The 19,838-nt window shown below is 41.7% G+C and overlaps 1 protein-coding gene across 1 annotated transcript; it reads right to left on the reverse strand.

The window, feature by feature from the left end:
* Positions 1–9,279: 9,279 nt before the first annotated feature.
* On the reverse strand, positions 9,280–19,746 carry ddhd2 (DDHD domain containing 2). The gene is made up of 18 exons (XM_070904290.1): positions 19,725–19,746; positions 18,575–18,729; positions 16,481–16,673; positions 15,754–15,938; positions 15,521–15,610; positions 15,288–15,408; positions 15,102–15,191; positions 14,869–15,010; positions 14,536–14,744; positions 14,361–14,422; positions 14,150–14,269; positions 13,977–14,072; positions 13,310–13,495; positions 12,549–12,704; positions 12,332–12,434; positions 12,044–12,228; positions 10,016–10,170; positions 9,280–9,884 (listed from the first exon to the last, which is right to left on the reverse strand). Exons 2-18 carry the CDS (start codon positions 18,692–18,694, stop codon positions 9,803–9,805), a joined length of 2,295 nt encoding a protein of 764 aa, XP_070760391.1. The 5' UTR covers positions 18,695–18,729; positions 19,725–19,746; the 3' UTR covers positions 9,280–9,802.
* Positions 19,747–19,838: the final 92 nt, after the last annotated feature.

The raw sequence follows: 19,838 nt of genomic DNA on the forward strand, positions 1-19,838 counted from the left end.
GACATTTAGCCGTTAATTCCATGATGTGTGACCAAACCAACAGAGGATCTATTGTTCACTGAAAATATCCAGGCCAGGCAGCAAACAAATCAATATAGCAAACCTAGATTCAACAGTAAACAGTCATTTGGATGAAAGCTCTCATCGCTGCAATTTCACCTACTCACACATGTGCCTCTGAGGCTGCTCGCGGATGGCTTATGTAACTATAAGTCCAGGCTTTCACATTTATACATCGCTCTCTGTCACACACACACATACATCCAGGTCAGATGAGATGTGTTCTTTGAAAAAACATGGAGCATGACTAATCTAGTAAGGGGAGGGAAAAAAGGAAGTAGCAGAGATGCTTTTCTTGTTATTTGCACTCTGAGGTTCCTTTCCTGCTGTTTATTGCTCACATATGAAAAACATGGAAAGAAAGGCAGAAGCTCTACCACTGATTACACTGAGCTGGTCCACAGAGACAGGCAGGCAGATTGATGAATACATGCACGAACACACTCAAAAATAATGTCACACACTGGTGAACACAGAGAAAGAGACTGTTCAATCTGTGATAGCGGGACTGAAAAATTGGAGCAAATTAGAGGCATGGCAGATGGAAAACAGCATTAATTAAAGGGGAGTGAGAGATAACGAGGATGAGAATATTCTGAAGAACGAGATGCAAGAAAAGGTAAAGGAAGTGAGTTTTTGGGCAGGGCTGCAATCTGAAATGCTCTATTGTTTTTCTTAAACATTCCTGCCTTTGTCTCCTGTCCCTCGTTTGTTTTCTTGTTTATCAGTCAGTACAGCTGAGAGGACAAACCTGTCTGTCTTGCAGAGGACATGATCTGCCAGAAGCAAACAAACCCCCTCAAGCGGCAAACTCGTAATGGACATCCTGACTTGCACAAACTGTTTACTCTGCTACATCTTGAAGTTGTAAACTCACCTCTGAACATACAATAACACGAAGAAAACACATGTCTTTATACAGACAGAGGAACAACATGCAGGAGTGGACAGAGTGGGAATATGCCTGACTCTTTCCCTGACAGAGACATGAACCACAGACAGAGAAGGAAAAGGAAAACAGAAAGAGGGAAAAGAATCAGCTCTTATGTAATACTATGAAACCACAAATAGCACACAGTGAAACAGTGGCAAACCCACACACACAGTCCACCCATATGTGATCTAGAGCTGCCATCGTAACACACAGAAACTTGTAAGGCTCAGTAGTGGACATATTACACCACACACACACACACCAAACCCCGGCTAGAGTGTGTGTTTGCTGTCAGTTAATCCACCAAGAATGCACATCCTTAATCATCAATTACAGTTTGACTGATAGCAGCATGTGTGGTTATGAGCTAAGAATAAATCAGCAATGATAAACATGTCTGTGAGCCACAACAGAGGTGATGTGATACTGGATGAGATAACTATGAGTGTGTGTGCGCACACTGAGAGGGAATTAGCGAAGCTTCTCAACTATCACAGACTGTTTATCTCTGTTCTCAATCCCCTGCATGATGACAGAAGGTCATGAATCTGACATTTTGAATAGCACCACCATCAACATTGCCCCTTACCAACACTCTGGTCCATAACGTATTACAAACATTAAAGGGTGGGTTTACCTTCAATTTGCCGTGATTATTTTTAGACATGCTGGCGGCATGGCTCCAGGGATGGCAATGTTGGTATGTTGTCGGCCTGTCCACCACTGATCCAGACTGAAATATCTCAACTACTACTACAGGATGGAGTGTCACGGAATTTGGTGAAGATGTCCATAATGCAGAGAGGATGAATACTAATCTAATCTAAATCTTAGTTAGTCCTATTCCTGTAAAACTTATTACATTCCCATCAGCCTCAGCTGTACTTTGTGTTTAATGCTAAAATGTTAGCATTCTAACATGCTAAATTAAGATGGTGAACACGGTAAACATTGTATGTGCTAAACATCAGCATGTTAGTATCGTCATTGTGAGCATGTTGGCATGTTGATATTAGCATTTAGTAAAGCCTCACAGACAGGGCTGCAACTAACGATTATTTTCATTACCGATTAATTTGGTGATTATTGTCACAATAAAATGTAATGGTCGGATTTGCATTGAAATTACTGAGCACCTTTTCATTTTGGACATTACAGATGCTTTCCTCCTCAATAGCCAAAATGTCAACTTTCCATGTGAGGTATTTTGTGATCTAATGAGCAGATTGTCTTGTTGAACCCACTCAAGCCCCCAGGAGAATGAGCCATTTTGATTTTTAATGTCCTCACAATCTTCCGCTCTCTCAGCATCCTGAAGATAAATTTTACATTTTGATACCAAGTACCGCTAAGAATAACAGAGTCGTCAGTATGTTGTCTGTCTAACATTTTCGTATTGCGGTGTGTAATTGCAGCTTTCATACTTTTAATTTTAGACTTGGGTACTTACCCTGTTTCAATTACAAGTTACGTTCAAAGAAATGTAGAAAGTTCTGTCTTTAAATGTTTCTGCTTTGATCAAAATTTACACAGCGCAAAAGTCAAACAGCCAACTTGCAATGTAACAAACATGCCAGTGTCAGTATTTAAGAGCTCTTGGTCACGTGTCTAAACTCAAACAGCCGTAAAGTCAGCATAACTATCCCAGTTCTTCCTAAACTGAGTGCAATACACATCAGACTGAAATACAGGGATTGTTGGAAAAACATTGTTTGTGGTGTGAAATATGTTTTCGAGCTTTCGAGGAGTAATAAACAGTCTAACAGTTCTTCTCTTTACCCCAAATCTTCAAACTAATTTCTTCTTGTGCAGCAGAGGATACATTAGACACTACACAGATGTTTAGGGTTGAGTCAGTATTGTTTGGTTTCAATAGAGTACAGTACAAAAGATATTTATAATAAAAGGAAGTTGTGGATAATGTTCCAGCACATGCTCTGATGCAATTACACAGTCTGCCATGTATAAGTATGTGAGAGTGTGTACATGTGAATGTAAGTATATGTGGGGATACAAGTAGGGGCATGAATGTACATATGACCTTTTGTCAATTGTATGTATTGTTTATCAGTAAGATTTTCATGTGAGACTTGAACATGAGTGCAAATGTCAGGCTGTAAAAAACAATCCCTCCTGGGATGAACAGACGGATGGACTAACTGACTGTCTGTCTGTCTGTCTACATAATGACTCACAGCATCTAATCTGAACAGAATAATACTGCTGGGTCATATCTGTTGGCTTGTTCTATGATATGGCTCCATCTAGTGGCCATTATTGGACTTATATAAATAAAACAAAATAACATTTAAAAAACCCCCAGCAGTATTGGATGAAAGAGCAAAGAAGAGCAATGCAGCTGAGGGAAGAACTAATGTGAGAGAGAGAAAGCGAGGGAGATACATAACAGGTCTGACGTCACCTTTGGGAGCTTAAACAGAGTTGACAGGGTCAGGTTTCACCATGGCAACCATTTGGGAAGGGGTCACAAGTGTATTACACTATGAAAACATGCATATAGGCACCAGACATACTCTCACACACAGACAGGTAGAGGTAAAGAAGGTAGCACTGCTGATGATATTTTCTATCTTCTGTAGATTTTTATACTTTAATGCAGCTCAGTATTATCCAGGACACAGCAGGCTCACAGAGATAAAATATACAGAGAGGGACAGACGCTCCAAAGTCTTTGATATGCTTTTGGGAAGCACAACTGTGTTTACATCACTGATATCTCTGCAGCTTTAACAGAGAACACCCAATTAGCTGCAATCAGAGCAGAAGACTAGCATGGAGTGAGCAGAGTTAGACTGAATGGAGCCGTGCTACAGTAGACTAGAATAACTTAACTGACAGTGGCATGATAAAACAAAAAGAGAAAGAATGAGGGAACAAGAGAGAAAGAGAGGAGGGGTTCACCCGATAGGAGTCATGTACAGACACCAACTGAGCTATTGTTTGTGGCTACAACAGGGACACAAGAGCACACAAATCCCAGACAATAGTGCATGTACATCGTACACACATGCACGCACAGAGCAGGGAGACAACACCCCCCCTACTGCTCTACATTATGATGTTTCTATTCATTCTCTTTGCCTTTTAAATCCAATTCAGCTACATTTAATTTCCATTCAAAATACCGTATAGCTTTATTAAACAGTTTTCATTGCACTCTTCAAATCTACACATCTACATCATCTATATCAATACTGTGCAAGTGAGGTTTTTTTTAATCCATTAACTTCAGCATTATTCAGCAGTAAGTTTCACTTACTGCTGAATAAAAGACTATCATGCTGGCAAGCCAAGTCATCGTAAGCTCATGCATAATTAAAATGTACATCTTCAAATTTTATGCCTGTTTTCATGTATTCTCAATGTGTGTCTCTCTAAAGACGAGAAACATTTTGGCCTGAATTCGTACCACTGCAGCAAGAAATGAGCTCCAAATGCAGGTCAGCCTCTCTTCCCAAATGAGGAACTGTATGGATGTTCAGGGGTTTTGGAGAACAGGAAGTCCACTGTACATCAAAGACTGTTCCAGTTAAGACATAAAACGGATGATTAAGCCAACTAAAATTAGACCAGAAGCTGAAGACTGCAATCCCACGGCACTGGTTGGCTTCCCAGTTTTCCCACAGGAAGGACCCCAACCCCCACCTGCCCTAACACAAACACAGATGAATGTAGAATACTGCAGTATGCTTATGTGATCAGTCAGAATTTATTAAAACACCAGAATAACAATGAGCATTGCTTTAATAAGGCTTTGTCTCTGTGTCCTCTGAGCTCTCACATCTTTGCCTTTCTGTCATTCACTGTGTTTCCCTGCCATCTCCAAAACATCTGCTTCATTACATGGCGGCACTGCTTCTTATGTTAATAACCGCTCCTCTCCATGTCTTGAATCAGTGAGTGAACACAGTGATATTTAAGACTGGCAGAATATGGATTAGCCTGTGCATTTACGTGTGTCAACAGAAAGTGTACCCGCTACAAGGGGCTTACAGAAGCTTTTTTTAAAAAAAAAAGGAGATATAAAGCATGACTGGGATCAGCTGGGAGGACACAAAGTGAAAGGGCTCACTCTCTGTTACAAAGGATTAGAGAAAAAAGAAGAGGGAGCAAGGCGGTTAAGTGCTTTTAAGCTCAGACGGATGCCTCAGCAACAACATCTTCATTCCCTTTCCCTTCATTTTGAAGAGACAGCTGCAGTTCATACATCACACAGTACTTTAAGGATGTCAAACACACTGCGTGAACAGAACAGGAAGCAGTGGTACCTTCGCAGACAGAAAAAAACTTGTATGGTTAAAATACCACTTTAGAATTACGGTCACAGCTACATAATTAATAAGCGGCAGCAGCATTATCTCCTCTGCTGTTTTGACTACAAAAGCTGCTGCTAAAATGTCAAAACCAATGAAAGGAAGGCTCGGACACTCCTTTTAATTTCAGGTACATGACTCGATCAGCTCCTGCTCATTACGTTAGCCTCCCTGCTGATGTCATCGGCTGTACCACTCTGTCTCTTCCCTCTTTCCTTAGATTTGAATACCTAAATAGTATTCAAAATAGCACGACAGGAGAGGCTGTGTGCAGTGCAGTACTGATGGGCTGATTTGCTTTTAGTCCTGGCTCTACAGGAAGCATCAAGGTCTCTGCACTGCCCTTCAACCCCTTATCTTCTACTCCTCTTCCCCTCCCCGATACACAAGCACTGAGTTCATACACACAAGAAAACACAATCTCAAGTACCAAAGGGCGAAATTGATCTACTGTCCTCGGTCAACTGCACCCACTCAGCTATTTTGGAGTGTCTCTGCCTGTGCAAGTTTCCCTTTCTCATAAAGAACTTGCACACAAAAACACAAAAACAATAAAGCATCTCATCTTACATGCTGCTCTTCTTCCGCGGCGAGCTGACGGAGCCCTTCCTGTGCTGGCTGAGGGAGCCCCCCATGGCAACAGCTGAGTCTGTGTTTGTCTCAGGTTTATCCCAGATGCTCCGTATGTCCTTTTCACCTCCCAAAGGTTCACCTCTGCCTCTCCTCCAGACAGCCTGGCTCAACGTCAAAGCCCCACACTGCACTGCTTCTCATGACTGACTTGATGTTATTTAACCAACCAACCAGCCAGCCTCTCCTCTCCTTTTCTCTTCCGCGGTCTCTGCTGATGCTGTACAGTATAAATGCTAAGGAGTACTACTGATCGCACATGAATAGCTCTGCTGACAGTCCCGCCTCCTTGCTCTACTTGTCCTCACTCTCCAAAATCTCTCTCTCACACACACACACACACACAAGCAGATTACATTCGCTTGTCAGGCACAGCATAGCCTTTAGAAGGAGAAAGGTGGAGTGTGTGTATGTGTGTGTGTGTGAGGGTTTTTTAAAGACCACTAAATCAAAGGAGTTGGAGGGGGTAGATGGGAGAGTGTGTGTGCGTGTGTGTGTGTATGTGTGTGTGTGTGTGTGTGTGTCAGTGTGTCATGGGGGTATCTGGCAGGGGTGTCAGTATTGTTCAAGCGTGAAAGAGTCTCTTCTATTGTTAGTCAGCTGAATAGCACATCTGAGATCCAGGGGGAGGGATGGAAGATGATGGAGGGAGAGTTGGCGGCATAAAACACAGCCCCACTTGTTGTGCCACATTCCCACTACCTGCTGTGACCCAGCCCCCTTAGAGTTTCAGCATGACAATACACACGCACACTGTCAGAGCTGCTGGCTTGTTTGCATTCATTAATTTCCTAAGCTCATCACTGCATCACTTACACTGAAACTAAACCTGGACACACTTCAAACAATGCAATCAGTGTGACAAAAAGGCTCTATCTAGGCAGATAAAGACTAAACAAGATTACTGTAAACATGAAAGAGAAAGCCTGGAAATATACTGAATCATTGGTCCATTAATCCTATTGAGTGTCAATACAACAGAGTGTTGTTAATGATTAAAAGTGAAATCATACCTCCTGATTCAAGCCTGTCCCATCCAGTTAGTCTCTTTTGATCAAATGAAAAATGGCTAAAATCCCTCAGAGCTCTGGTGTGTGAGGCAGTGTTTCCCAGGACAGGCCCGCCTTTAAGAATGACTGAGAGGTTTTAGTGCATAACTTCCTCCCACTGAAATGAATCACGAGACTCACTATGGAGGTCCTAATTTCTGAATGACTGCATGACATTTCATACTCAGTGGACCACACACACAACGTACAAAAAGCGAGCGTGGCATTGAAATGCGTGATATGTACCGCGACTCGTGGTATGAATATGCAACTTTTATACTCAGCACAGCCAGCAACTTGACCGTTACTCTGGTCACTCGTTAGCTTGTAACTTGTTAGCTGGAAATTACAAATAAATACATGAACAATTAGACGATACAGAAAATAGCCCTGACGAATATCTTAAAAACACACGCCAAGACCAAGTATAAGAGTTCAACTTGCCTCATGGTTGCTGTCCAAGGTTGCTAGTCAATTCAACCGCTGCAAGTGATGCTGTGTTTTCCTCACGACTGCGCATGCTCGCGTGATTTGCCATACTAACGAGTTGAAAATTTGATAACTACTGAACAAACAACTGCACGTGTATGCTCTTCCTGTTAACCCCCCCCCCCCCCCCCCCTTTCTCTTTGCAGGTTAATTTATTGTTTTCAAATCTAGAAACCTATAAAATCTATATCTATAAATCTATAAACATGCTTCAATGAAATCCAAAGAACACAACAAGAAACTTGTAATGTTTTATTATGGCACATACAACATGTAACCATATTCAAAGGGTATGTATTCAGAAAGTATTTGTTTTTTGGTATGTAGTAACATATCAGTATCAAGTGCAAAAACAGTAGTTATGGTAAGGAAGAGGAGCCAGGGACCAAGAAGTTTTACTGTTCAGACACGAAAAATGACAGAGACGATGGTGAGGTTCAAGGAAACGTCAACATGATAATTTAGTATTCAGTGCATTTCTAAAGGAAGATAAATGAATAGCCCCATTAGGTAAATTCATCTGTTGTGCGGATGTTACACCCAGGGGGCTGAGATGCAGGTCATTCAGAGCTTTGTTGGTGGGGCTGTGGTGCCCTGACAGTGCATAACATACGAGTCATTTTTAAAGTTAAATCACTCAAACACGGAGTTTCTCGACTTTGTGGTCTGGACCCCATATTGTTGATATGAAGGTGCAGATCTGTGATATTTATACACTGAAATATTTATATTTGTTTCGTATATATGTTTATATAAAATAAATTGATATGCTTTGAAACATAGGATCTATATAATCTATTTATCATGCTCCTAAAATCAAATTCATGTGATTTTCAATGTGAAAATTAATGGGTCAGTGAGCAGAAAATGTTGAGAAAACCCCTTCTAACATATCAAAGAAGTGCATGCAGTACAAATAGGAAAGATGATCTTACAATACTGTGATACAAAGGAACAGGTGAGAGAAACATGTACCATTTGGCCCTTAGATTATGCAAAAGTTAGAACTTTCTATGTGCGAATAAAGAATATACTGTCGTTAGGAATTACATTGGGTCAACTGCATACGCAGAAAGAAGAAAGTGGTAAAGGAGGAATGGCACAGACCTGCGGGAAAGAAAGTGGAACTGGCCTTTGTGTACAGTTTGCACACTGCTTTAACATACATACTACACACACACACACACACACACACACACACACACACACACACACACACACACACACACACACACACACACACACACACACACACACACACACACACACACACACACACACTATGAAAAGACAACCAGCTCAGCCTTTCACCCACCTGCATTTCTCTACTTCATTTCTGACTCATATCTTTAAGGGCAAGATGAACATTACTTTCAATGATAGTGTCAGTACAGGACTTCATCTGTGAAATGACAAAAAGGAGTGACATCAACATTATTGTTACATTGCACAAATGTATGAGTACCAGCTTTGGGTATCAAATGGCCTTAATGTTGAGAGAAAGAAAATATAGCTGCCCGGAGGACTCATAAAAGACAAAAATGTCAGCCTTCATTTCCCTAATCAAAAAGTAAATATTTTGTAGTCCACCAAATGAAACCACCTGACCCGGTTATTGATAAAAAGTAAAGGCTAAGGGAGAGCTTCCTTGGTCAAACACTGTTGAACACACATAATAGGAATTATAGTTAATTATAATTTCTACATTTCTGATTTTTTGAGGTTGTACATAGGGCTGGAAAATACACCACATTTTATATCATTATAGTCTACTATTTTAATTAGATTCTGAGGTTTTTAAATATATTTTTGTAGTCAAATACATAGTTTACATACAAGTTTGAAATATAATCCAATGTGATAAACATTACACTTGATATGCAACTACTTTTCCACAGCAGCTATACGCATGATATGTCAACATCTGTTGGTAAGTGAAAGTGCAAGTAAAGTAAAACAAAGAATGACTCAAAACAGACAGAAAAGTGCGACCAGGAGCATGACAGTGATGTTTGGGTGGATTTGAAACAACTATCAGACACCAAACCCAGTCCTGCAGTGGGAGTTTAGGCGGCACCAGGAAGCCATCGCTACGGCAAAACTAAGGTTGATCTGATCCAAGATCACCAGACTACAGCCAAACAGTCTCCACTGTCAGGGGAGGAGAGGGCGGGGCAGTCAGGTAACACCCAGACGGTAAGGCATTCTGGAAGAGGATTTGTGCAGCCTCTGGCTCGGTCAGCTGTCCTTCATTTTATCCTTTTCAGGTGACTGTTAAAAAGCAAGCCTACATTCATAAAACTTTATTACTGTTGCGGCTGTTCAAAGGGCACACCTAGCTTGTCGTAGATCTCCTTCAGCAGCAGGAGAGCTGTATCCTCAGATTCCCTAATAGACAGACAGACAGAGAGGGGAAAACATCATTTATTTGAGGTAAACAATTAGTAAAACAGTACAAAGTAAAGTGAGCACAATTACTGTAATCCACCCTTCTACAGGGTCTTACAGGCATGACCCACCAGTAACACAGATGAGACTGGATGGCAAACAGGTATTCGTTGAAGCTCTCGATGGGTTTTTCCTGAAGTACATAGTCGATCCTTCGTCCTCCATTCAGCATCCCCACTTTAATCTCAGGCTGCTCCATCTGCTCTGCTGACACAGAGGACTCTGCCTCCTCATACACTCCTGCAGGGCCGGAAGTAAAAAAAAGATGAGGCTGTATAGGCACACAACAAAAACAATGATAATAGGCAGCAGCAGTTTCTGTTCTGACTCACTGGTAAAACGAGAACAGATCAGATAATGGATAGGAAAGAAGAGAGTAGCAGCTGTCTGCAGCCAGCAACAATCAATGCAAGTGAATCAAACTCACATTAGTCTACAACCCAGTGTCGTACATCTACTCCAGAGATGAGTCAGCGGCTGAATGTTGTAAGATTATACTTTGATGGGATAACAACACCAAAAACATATAGTTTGCTCACACACAGCCCCAAGATTAGATGTGTTAACCTGTGCTGACAAGTTAAAAGAAGAATTGCAAGAACTCACAAATACATGGCAATATGTAGCTTCATGTTTTTGCTCTCATTGTATCATGATGTCTCTGCATTGGACAGCATGCATTAAGCTCCCATTATTTATAGTCTGATTTGCAATTCAGTCAGCATCCATCACGAGAGGAAATATCCCACCTCAGTGATCATCTGCCTCCGACAAGAATGTTTTAAAGAGATGATCTGAAGAGGTTGTAACAAGTCTAATAGTTAAAAGTAGTGCGTAATGCTTTTATAGGTAAGGACTTGTAGATGTCGGTTGGAATTTTGGTAGTAACCCATTGTGATCTTGTGAGATGGAGGTATTGTTATTTCATGACGTTGTTTAATTGGTGTTTTAAGCTTACAGAGAATTATCAATTATTATTAGTTATTGTTATATTATATTAGTTTATGTAATTTAAAGACAGTTGTTTTTGTTTAACAGTGAATCATAAACCTGTAAAGATTGTAAATGAAACGCTATGAGCCCTCTTTAATGTGTAATTTAATCGTACAGTCTGTTCTAACAGCAGCTGTATTATACTTGTACACTAAGTACTTGAGGTGCTGTAGAGAAGGCCAGGACATGTACCTGCATGCAGCTACTATAGCTGACCTACTACTGACAAATGACATCACCTGCTGGTTGAGGTCCAGCCAATTACTCTTGTTAAAAAAACAACCGTGATCACTACTGTTTAACTGCTATTTGTTCAGCACATACAAGAGTGTGTCATGGGGCGGTTCCTCGACTGGCTTCTGATGTTGACGTTCAACCAATCAGAGCTGACAGCAGAAGAGAGAGGGAAAGTGCCTGAAGGACTGTGTCAGTAAATTGAACAGTGCAGTTAGGCATGGGGGAAGGAGCAGTGAGAGCCTGCAACAATAATGACATACATTACATAACATTTGCTCTTTGTGAGAGAGCTGATGTGCCAAGTAAATCATAGTAACTGCTGGTAGAGCAGCACAGTTTTAACCGTTAAAACAGGTAATGATACCTGATTTCATTTAGCCTCTTTTGTGTCTTTTTATTTTCCAGATTCAAGCCAGGGAAGTTAAATGGGACACACAGAATGACAGACGGTTTATAAGCTCCTGAGCTTTCACTAAATCAGGAAAGTTTACAGAGACAACCAGATTGCGAAGCTACTAGTAAGCTAGCAAGAGTTAATTTACTAATTTTTCTCATTTATTCTAGCCAAGTGACTATCCTGGCTTACCTTGGAAGTAATGCTTATGAAGGGCCCTGGGCCACTCCAGTATTTTAGTCCAAAAATCGGCACTTTTCTCTTCCCTCTTAGCAGAAGCAGTGACTGCCGATGAGGCTGAGGTTCAAGATAAAATGGTAAGGGAAGAAGGAGGCAGGAGCAACCACCAGATAGGGCAGAAGAGGGGAGGGGAGGGTGGCAACATGCAGAGAGGGATGAGGAATATAAAGAGACTGGGTTAGACACACTCTTGTTCTCACTCACACACGCACACACACAATCCACAAATACACACATAAGCAAAAGTGCTTTTTCTACCATGTGTCTCTTGAAGATCTCTCTGTATTGTAGTTTCTCCTTCCTCCACCGGGGGCAGTGCAGCAACTGGTAGTCTGGAAAGGGACTGCCATGCCGTCCGTAAAGATCCCAAAACATTGTTCTTCAAATCCATGCTCATACGGGTCAAGCTGTCCTTTAGTTCTATTGGGCAAACAGAAACAGAAATTATCATGAAGCCTATCAAACAAAAAGCTCATTCCCCAATGTTGTTCCACAAAGACGAGGAAGAAACAGACAGGCATACCCAGGTGCATCCTCTTGCGGCCTTTATGGTGAGGGATCAGCATGGGCTCCAGATCCTCCTCGGACACAATCATGGGCTCTATCCGATAGGCCACAGGGTCATACTACACAGCAATAGAGGGGAAGAGATGACAGTAACTTTTAATAGAGGACCTCTTTCAAATAAAAGCAGGTATTAGCACTGAATGAGCAGATGCAGTAAATATGTGATTACTCACTGGGTGGTAGATGTTGTAAAACCTCTTGCAGGTGGGGAAGGTGTAGCTGGGATCAATGTGTTTAAGCCCACGAACGGTCAGAAACATTCCAATAGGAGAGCCGAAAGCAAAAAACGTTTGAGGGTGGAAAGCCAGCTGTGGGTAATCAATGGACACCTGTGGAGAGAAGGTGTGCTATAAAATTTGTGAAAAGGAATGTCAGGATTTAAAGGATTTTTGTTCTAAGAAAACACAGCTATTCATACAGATGGAAATTGGTGAACAATTGGTGCACAATGGTGCTGGGAACATTAAAACTACATTTCATGCCATCAAGACAATAGCCAGGGAGTATGACAGCGGGTAAGGAGGAGACCAGGGAGCTGACCACTCATGCAGGACTGGATGAGCACAGACACAGAGTGTGGTATCGTGTTGTACGACTCAATGGGACAAAGATGGTAGCCTCAATCACGGCACAATGTAGGAAACACTATTGCTCATAAGTTAGCCACTATAATTCAGTCGCCTTGAGTTTTCCCTGACCGGACCAGGCTGCATGTGAAGAGAAACTCCAGGCACAGTGAGGTCAAAGAGAGCTAAGGACAAAGCCTGAGAGCATGGGGACACCATGTGAGACACACCTGTCCCTTGGCTATGCCTCCATTGGTCTGTCCAGGCAAGCGGGGGGAGGAGAGAAGCAGGAAGGTGATGCATCAAAGCTTTTATCTACTGGTACTCCCAAGCATGTCATGTTTAGTTATCATGTCCATGTGTATTACCTGTCCGATGCCCATGTCAAAGTATTCGTAGTCTACAGCACTGGTGACAGACTGCGCCCTGTGGAACTGGGACTGCTGCATCGTCAATCCTGAGGACTGGTCACCATCAGGATCGCCAGTACTTGTCGTCACTTCAGGTGGAACTTGTAACCCTGGTGCTAGACGTACTGCCCCCGTCTTACAATCCTAGTTAGATTGAGAAATATAAAAAGTTATTTAAATAATATCTGAACTGTACATACTTTTTATGGTTACTATCATTCGGAAAGAGAGCCCCAAAGCAAAAGAGGAACTCGCCATAAATGAAACAGCCTGCTTCTCACTGTTGTCTACAGTAAACTCGCTCCCTTAAATAGTTTGATCCTGTATTTAGAATGTAAAAATACATATAAAACACAGCACATAGCCAGCATCAGTCAAACAATGCACATCAATGGTTGTTTAAACACATACACATGGGGAAAATAAGTGTGTAGTCATGTGACGTTTTCTTTGCAAAAAAGGTGCAGATTATTGTGTGAAGGTATATTGATGTCAGGCATTAAAACCATCCAACTAAATTTCATCCAGACAAAGTCCAGACCCAACAAACATTAACATAAAGGGGTGGTAATGGTCATATGTTCCAAAACAAGTAAAGCCAATATAGTTTCAGGCAACATCTGACCTCTGGAAGCCACTTCCTCCTGACGTAGTTCAGGATCTTCTTCCGAGGTCCAAGAGGAATTCCTAAATCTTTGAGATCACTGTCTTGGCAAAGAGCCTAAAAGAGGAGAAGTTTTTAACTATGCATTACACTTGAATATGTATCTCCATTGTGTGCGTGTGTGTGTGTATTACCAGTGATTCCAGGTCTAGGTTTTCTGCCTGTAGTGTATCCAGGTATTGCTGTAAGCCCAGTCTGGTCAGAGTCTGCTCCAGTGTGTCACAGTTCAGATGAAAGGGCGCATCAGAGGGCACCTGAAGCACAGGGAGGGACAGAAAGGGAATTTCTACATTTCTATCTACATATGCAATCTGATGTTATCTGTTACAGTGAATGTGATTGTACCCCCTTTCTGGCTTCTGATCCAGTACTCTGATTGGTTAGCAGGTCAAACAGGATCAGTGAACCTGAGGAACAAGATAGAAAGGGAAAGAGTTGAAATTCAACATGTTAATATGTGTGTGTGTGTGTGTGTGTGTGTGTGTGTGTGTGTGTGTGTGTGTATGTGTGTATGTCTTACCCAGGCTATGGCCCACTACTGAAACTGCCCCTTTAAACTCTGGGTGTCTCTGTTTAAAGAGGGTGTGCAGCCGGTTGATCTCTGAGGCCACTGTGTCCACTATGGTCTGGCAGTAGGTGGGACTGTTATAGAAAAACAGGTCGAGCAGAGTGTCGTTGGTGAAATGTCTCAGCCTGCTGATGCTAGGTAGAGTGATCCTCTGGATGTCCCTGGGAAATGGGGAATAAGGGAGAAAATAAAGGGAGGGTAGACAGAGTTTGACAATTTTCTGCAAGTATTGGAGACAGTAGTATTGTTCAACAGAGGAACCTTGTTTTATCTCTCCATACTTACTCGTCCACACCAGTGGCATCCCCATGCAGAGCGCTGTGCCAGTTGACTGGGAGGAACTCCACTCTTCCTACCTGGCCATCCTGCTGAGCACGCTTATAATGAGAAGCCAGGAGAGACAGGGAAGCACTCCTGAAGTCATTTACTGGAGAGACACAAGAAGAAAATGAGTCATACATACACATAAATATATGCATATATACACAGTGTACACACATGCACAAAGTCACACTTACCACACTGTATGATGGATCTGAAGCGCAAGTCACATGCAGGACCGATGCCATGGACCATAAAGACAAGGTGGTCCACCTTTTCTGGTTCACCTGGGAACAAACACAAAATATGACCCAGAGGTGTCAACTGTAAGTAATACTTTTTTTTAAAAATTGGCTTATATTCTTGTAGGTCCACACACAGACCATCAGGTATTTCTACAGAGATGTTGTCCACTCCCCTCTTGACTGTTCGAGGCCGGGTCTGCTCCGACGGGGAGGACACCCACTCATCCTGCAATCCTATTGGCTGGTACTGCATTATCAGCTGAGAGAGGAGCAGGGAAATGGAAGAGAAGAAGCTTATATGAAAGAAACAATGTACCAAATTAAAAAATACATATTTTATATAAAAATAATATTTTAACAGCAGGCCTTACCTTGGGATTGTGTAAGATGACAGTCTCTCCAGTGGGAAACTCCAGCTTCCTCTTCCATTCGTCCAAGGTAACTGCTATCATATAGGCCTCCTGAAAAATTGGAGGATAGGAGAGGAAGGAATCAAAGACAGATATGAAAAGAGTAACTAAGGAACAAGCTAAGTTAGGATAAAGTCAGAAGTTGTAGGAATGAGCAGTGTGACGGTGAGGGTTCGGCGTCGGTGTCAGACTACCTCCAGATTTTTGCTGAAGTCCTCAGGGTAAGGCATGAACCTGGTGTCTTTATCTCCTTTGTAAAACCAGGTACAGCGGCGGACTTCAGTGGGAGCTTGCTCCCAGTACACAGCGTAGCGCCTCCTCTCCTTGACATGTACGTCATACCGCTCTCCATCCACAGCTACCACCACCTCCTCGTCTCCTATCGCACAGTAAACACATACACATACACAAGCAGATACAAACATTGTTCAATCTTCAGACTACATTTTAAGCAAAGATTCTATGAGGACGGGTAAGTATGCAAGTCCTATTATTAAATGATTTTGAAATTATTCATCAATGTTCAGTAGATATTCAATATGTTTAAGGAATAACCTTGCACACTGTAAAACCACAACGTGTCATTTTTACATGAGAGAATTCTCTTTAAATATGAATATCATATATGTCTCTGGATAAACGCATACAACAAAGGTTCTGTATATCAATCTCAATGAGGCTCACCTAAAACTGACAGACACTGAACTTCAAATTGCTGTTAAACTGCTAGTAACGGTAAGCATGTCCTGTCACAAGAGTTTGTCCTACTGGGCACCAGGCCAGTGTTGACAACAGTAATGTTTTGACATTTTCTCACAGCTGTTTATAGCAAACTCACCATTTCCTGCTTTTCACATACCTTTATACATAATGTACATGTTCAGTACATAATGTACATGTAAAGTATATACACATGCTTACCAGTGTTGCAGGCATTCTCTAGTTTGTCAGAGTCTTCTCTCCCGAAAGGAAACCAGGAGGTGGTGTCCTCAGCCCGTCGACAGAAGAACCAGTGAGGCTGCACTTCTCGATAAGGAGCTGGGACCGACTCCATGTCAAGCATCTCAAAGGAAGACGTGGAAGAAGGAGAAGCCTCATTCACCACAGGCGACACCTGAAGAAAAATGATGACATCATGGTCAAGATGCTGAGCCAATATTATCTTCTTCATGTCAGCAATATTGCTCAGTTACTGAGTAAAAAAAGCAATTGCCTGCTATATACAATATATACACTAAATACACCTGTGTTTTCCTTCTTTAGAACAGTCCACTGTTCATCTATGTAGTTTCCAAAATAAGTAAATGTAGAAGTCTGAGCTAAGTCTGTGCCCTTCCATTAAGCTCCAATCGAGGAACCTGAGACCATCAGACAAAGCAAAGGACAGTCTAACAGGACAGGATCAGGCCTGCCCTTGGCCAGATGCACAAGGCCGTTTTATTCTTTCCTCTTCTACAAGCTGTCTCTTGTCTCTTTCCTCCACTGATACAGCTACAGCTTGTTTACAAGCTGTAGCTTGTTTACAAGCTGTAACCTTTTTCCACTGAATATCTTACATTCACAAACAATGCTGCTAGTAATACTTTTGGCACTGTTTCAGAGTGTTGAAAGATAGAGCCTGCCACTGCTTGACACAACAACAAACACCCACATTACACACAGCTGCCTAAACAGCAATCCAATACGCAGTGTAATGTGCATTGAAAGCACTTTCTGTTCCTATATTTGGTAGTATGTTATTCAAAATAAAAACAGTCACAGTTCCTTTAGCAATTAACCTTCAGGAAAGGGATTCATAATACTCAATCCAGGTACATGTATGTTCCCAGCTTATCATTGACAGGCAGACAGTCACTGACACTAGCCCTGGACACCATGCTGATTTTATAGTCTCCTCTGGACCACGTGCTGTGTTCAAACATTTACAATGTGTGCATACCTTAAAGAGGGACAGTATGTGAGTTCAATCTAAACCACCTATACAAGCTGACCGTTTCTACTTTGCCCTACTATCATTCAGAAGGGGGAATGGAGCACAAACAATTAATTTGTACTTTTTCATGTGTTGATGAGATTTTCTAGGCAGTGAATGGTTTTATAAAGCCTTTCTTGAAGGCACATTACAATGCATCATATGATGACTGCATTTTGCTACTACAGCAGTTAGTTGAAAATCAACACTTGCACTTCTTCAAATTCATAGTCCCTGGAGAGGAATTCTATTTCTAACACTACTGTTGGCATTTGTTGTATGTTGTACAGTGTTACTTCTATCAAATAATCAGTGCCAGCTTAAACCCCTAAGGTATCCCTGATTCCCTGATCACAAATCAGCCTAGTCCAGGGCTGAAAATAATCCTTGTTGGAGATAACACATTGAAAGCGTACTTTAATCCACGACTAGAACTCAAACAGCCTTCTGTGTCCCTGCAGCTGATCAATGAGAAATGACGAACAGGGTGAAAATAATCTTTCATGTAGATAACCCATTGACAGTGTACAGCAAAATGATGATAACTCCAAGGGGTCAGACTGGGTCTTTCATTTGTACAGCACCATACATTTCAATATACTTGAGACAATAAATGTAAAACAATACAATCTAATGTGATCAATAAGAGCAGAATCTCCCCATCAGTCCAAGCATGAAATATGTCATCAATTCACATCAATGATTCATTGTAAATTTCTCAATAGAGGCTATAGTATGTTCTCTTTCCGTGTTGGGTGAGTCTTGTTTTTCATTATAACTTGTGAAAGTTTCTTGTTATAAAAACTATCATGTTGTAATGAAAAAGGCCATACCACTCTGTGCAAAGTATGCACAAGGTCTCAGTGTTGTTCCCCAACAATTTGTGTTTCCCTTTCCTTTCATTTCATTTAAACCCAACCCACAATACTAAACCATAACCTAACATAAACCCTGACCCCAATCACTGAGGTCAGCCTACAGAGAACAGACTTTGACAAAGAACACTGTTACATCCATACACAAAATCACACATGCACCCTCACCTGATCCTCAGGTGTGTTCTCTGTTGCAGCAGTCTGAGTTGGGCTGTCAAACAGGTCTTGATTGTTGAAGTTTGGGGCAGCCTGAGATAGACCCCCCTCTTCACCAGGACTGTATGACATTAGCCCAAGACCTGAGCCCAACCCTCAGCTCTGACCTGAGGGGGGCAGGGGGCCACGCAAACACAGAACCTGTAACAACCCAGCTGCACACAGAATAAGAGCAAAAAGGCGGCTCAAAGATCATCACAGCACCATGACAAATATCATTATACATAGACATGTTATAGCCTGTTAAACTTGCAAAGGATTGACTAGTGATACATGCACTGACTTACATTTACTTATATCAGAGCAGAGGGATAGAAAGACGAACAAGCCAGATCACGTTAGCTCACACTCCGCCTGCGGTTTAACGTTAACTAGCTTCTAACTAATCCCACACAGAGTGGTCAGTGACGTTTACCGCAACGGAAAATATAAACAGTCAGGTTAATGTGAAAGCTAGCTAACTGTTATGTCACACAATGGATATATTACGAGTTATGTTGATGTACGTAACACTTAGGAACACTTTCTTGACATTATCTTGAACAACACTAGCTACTGTTGGCAGTTATTTCTCATGTTATTCGCGTATTTCAAAGAATGCAACACATCCAAGAGGCCAACGGTTGTTAACGTTGACTGAGGTTCATGCTAGCAGAGATACGATGGCTGGACGGGACACTACTTAGTAGTAGTATTAAGTTCTCCGTTTTCACATCCTGTCGGCGTTTTGGACGTTATAGCACAAGTAACAGACAGGCGTTAACATAAACTCACCGACAACTTCACAAACATTTAATGCAGAGGATTTGTATTCGTTGTTTAGCTCGCTCTGGATAGCTCGGCTAGCCAAGGACAACCTCCTGTCAAACGCTGCACAGTTACAATGTTCTCGGAAATATGACAACTAACGTTACGACAGTAGCGGTCACAAACGACCACACAAACGGCCAAATAAAGGGACAAAACAACTAGTTATATTAAAAAAGAGGGAGTTTTTTGTGATTGCCGAGATTTCAAAGTATGTCGATTAGAAGCTGAAATACGTGAACGCAGCGTCTAGTGCCAATGGAAATATCGTCCTAGTAAATTGATAAAATCTTACATTTTCTTCAGGTCAGTGTTCCGCTGCAACACAAAGAAATTATGAGTCTTAAATCAAACAGTCTCCGTAAACATCACCCATAGTGTAAAAGAACCGAACCTTCACGCACACAGG

This window comes from Enoplosus armatus, chromosome 4, assembly GCF_043641665.1.
Source record: "Enoplosus armatus isolate fEnoArm2 chromosome 4, fEnoArm2.hap1, whole genome shotgun sequence".
Taxonomy (NCBI): domain Eukaryota; kingdom Metazoa; phylum Chordata; class Actinopteri; order Centrarchiformes; family Enoplosidae; genus Enoplosus; species Enoplosus armatus.

What these genes read in the sequence shown, in the direction of transcription:
- ddhd2 (XM_070904290.1), bottom strand. Translation starts at nt 18,694, where the DNA reads ATGTCATACAGTCCTGGTGAAGAGGGGGGTCTATCTCAGGCTGCCCCA. An exon ending in AGTAGTGGGCCATAGCCTGG is followed by an intron (nt 14,423 to 14,535) that starts GTAAGACATACA and finishes CTTGTTCCTCAG; the next exon opens with GTTCACTGATCCTGTTTGAC. An exon ending in ACCTAGACCTGGAATCACTG is followed by an intron (nt 14,073 to 14,149) that starts GTAATACACACA and finishes CTCCTCTTTTAG; the next exon opens with GCTCTTTGCCAAGACAGTGA.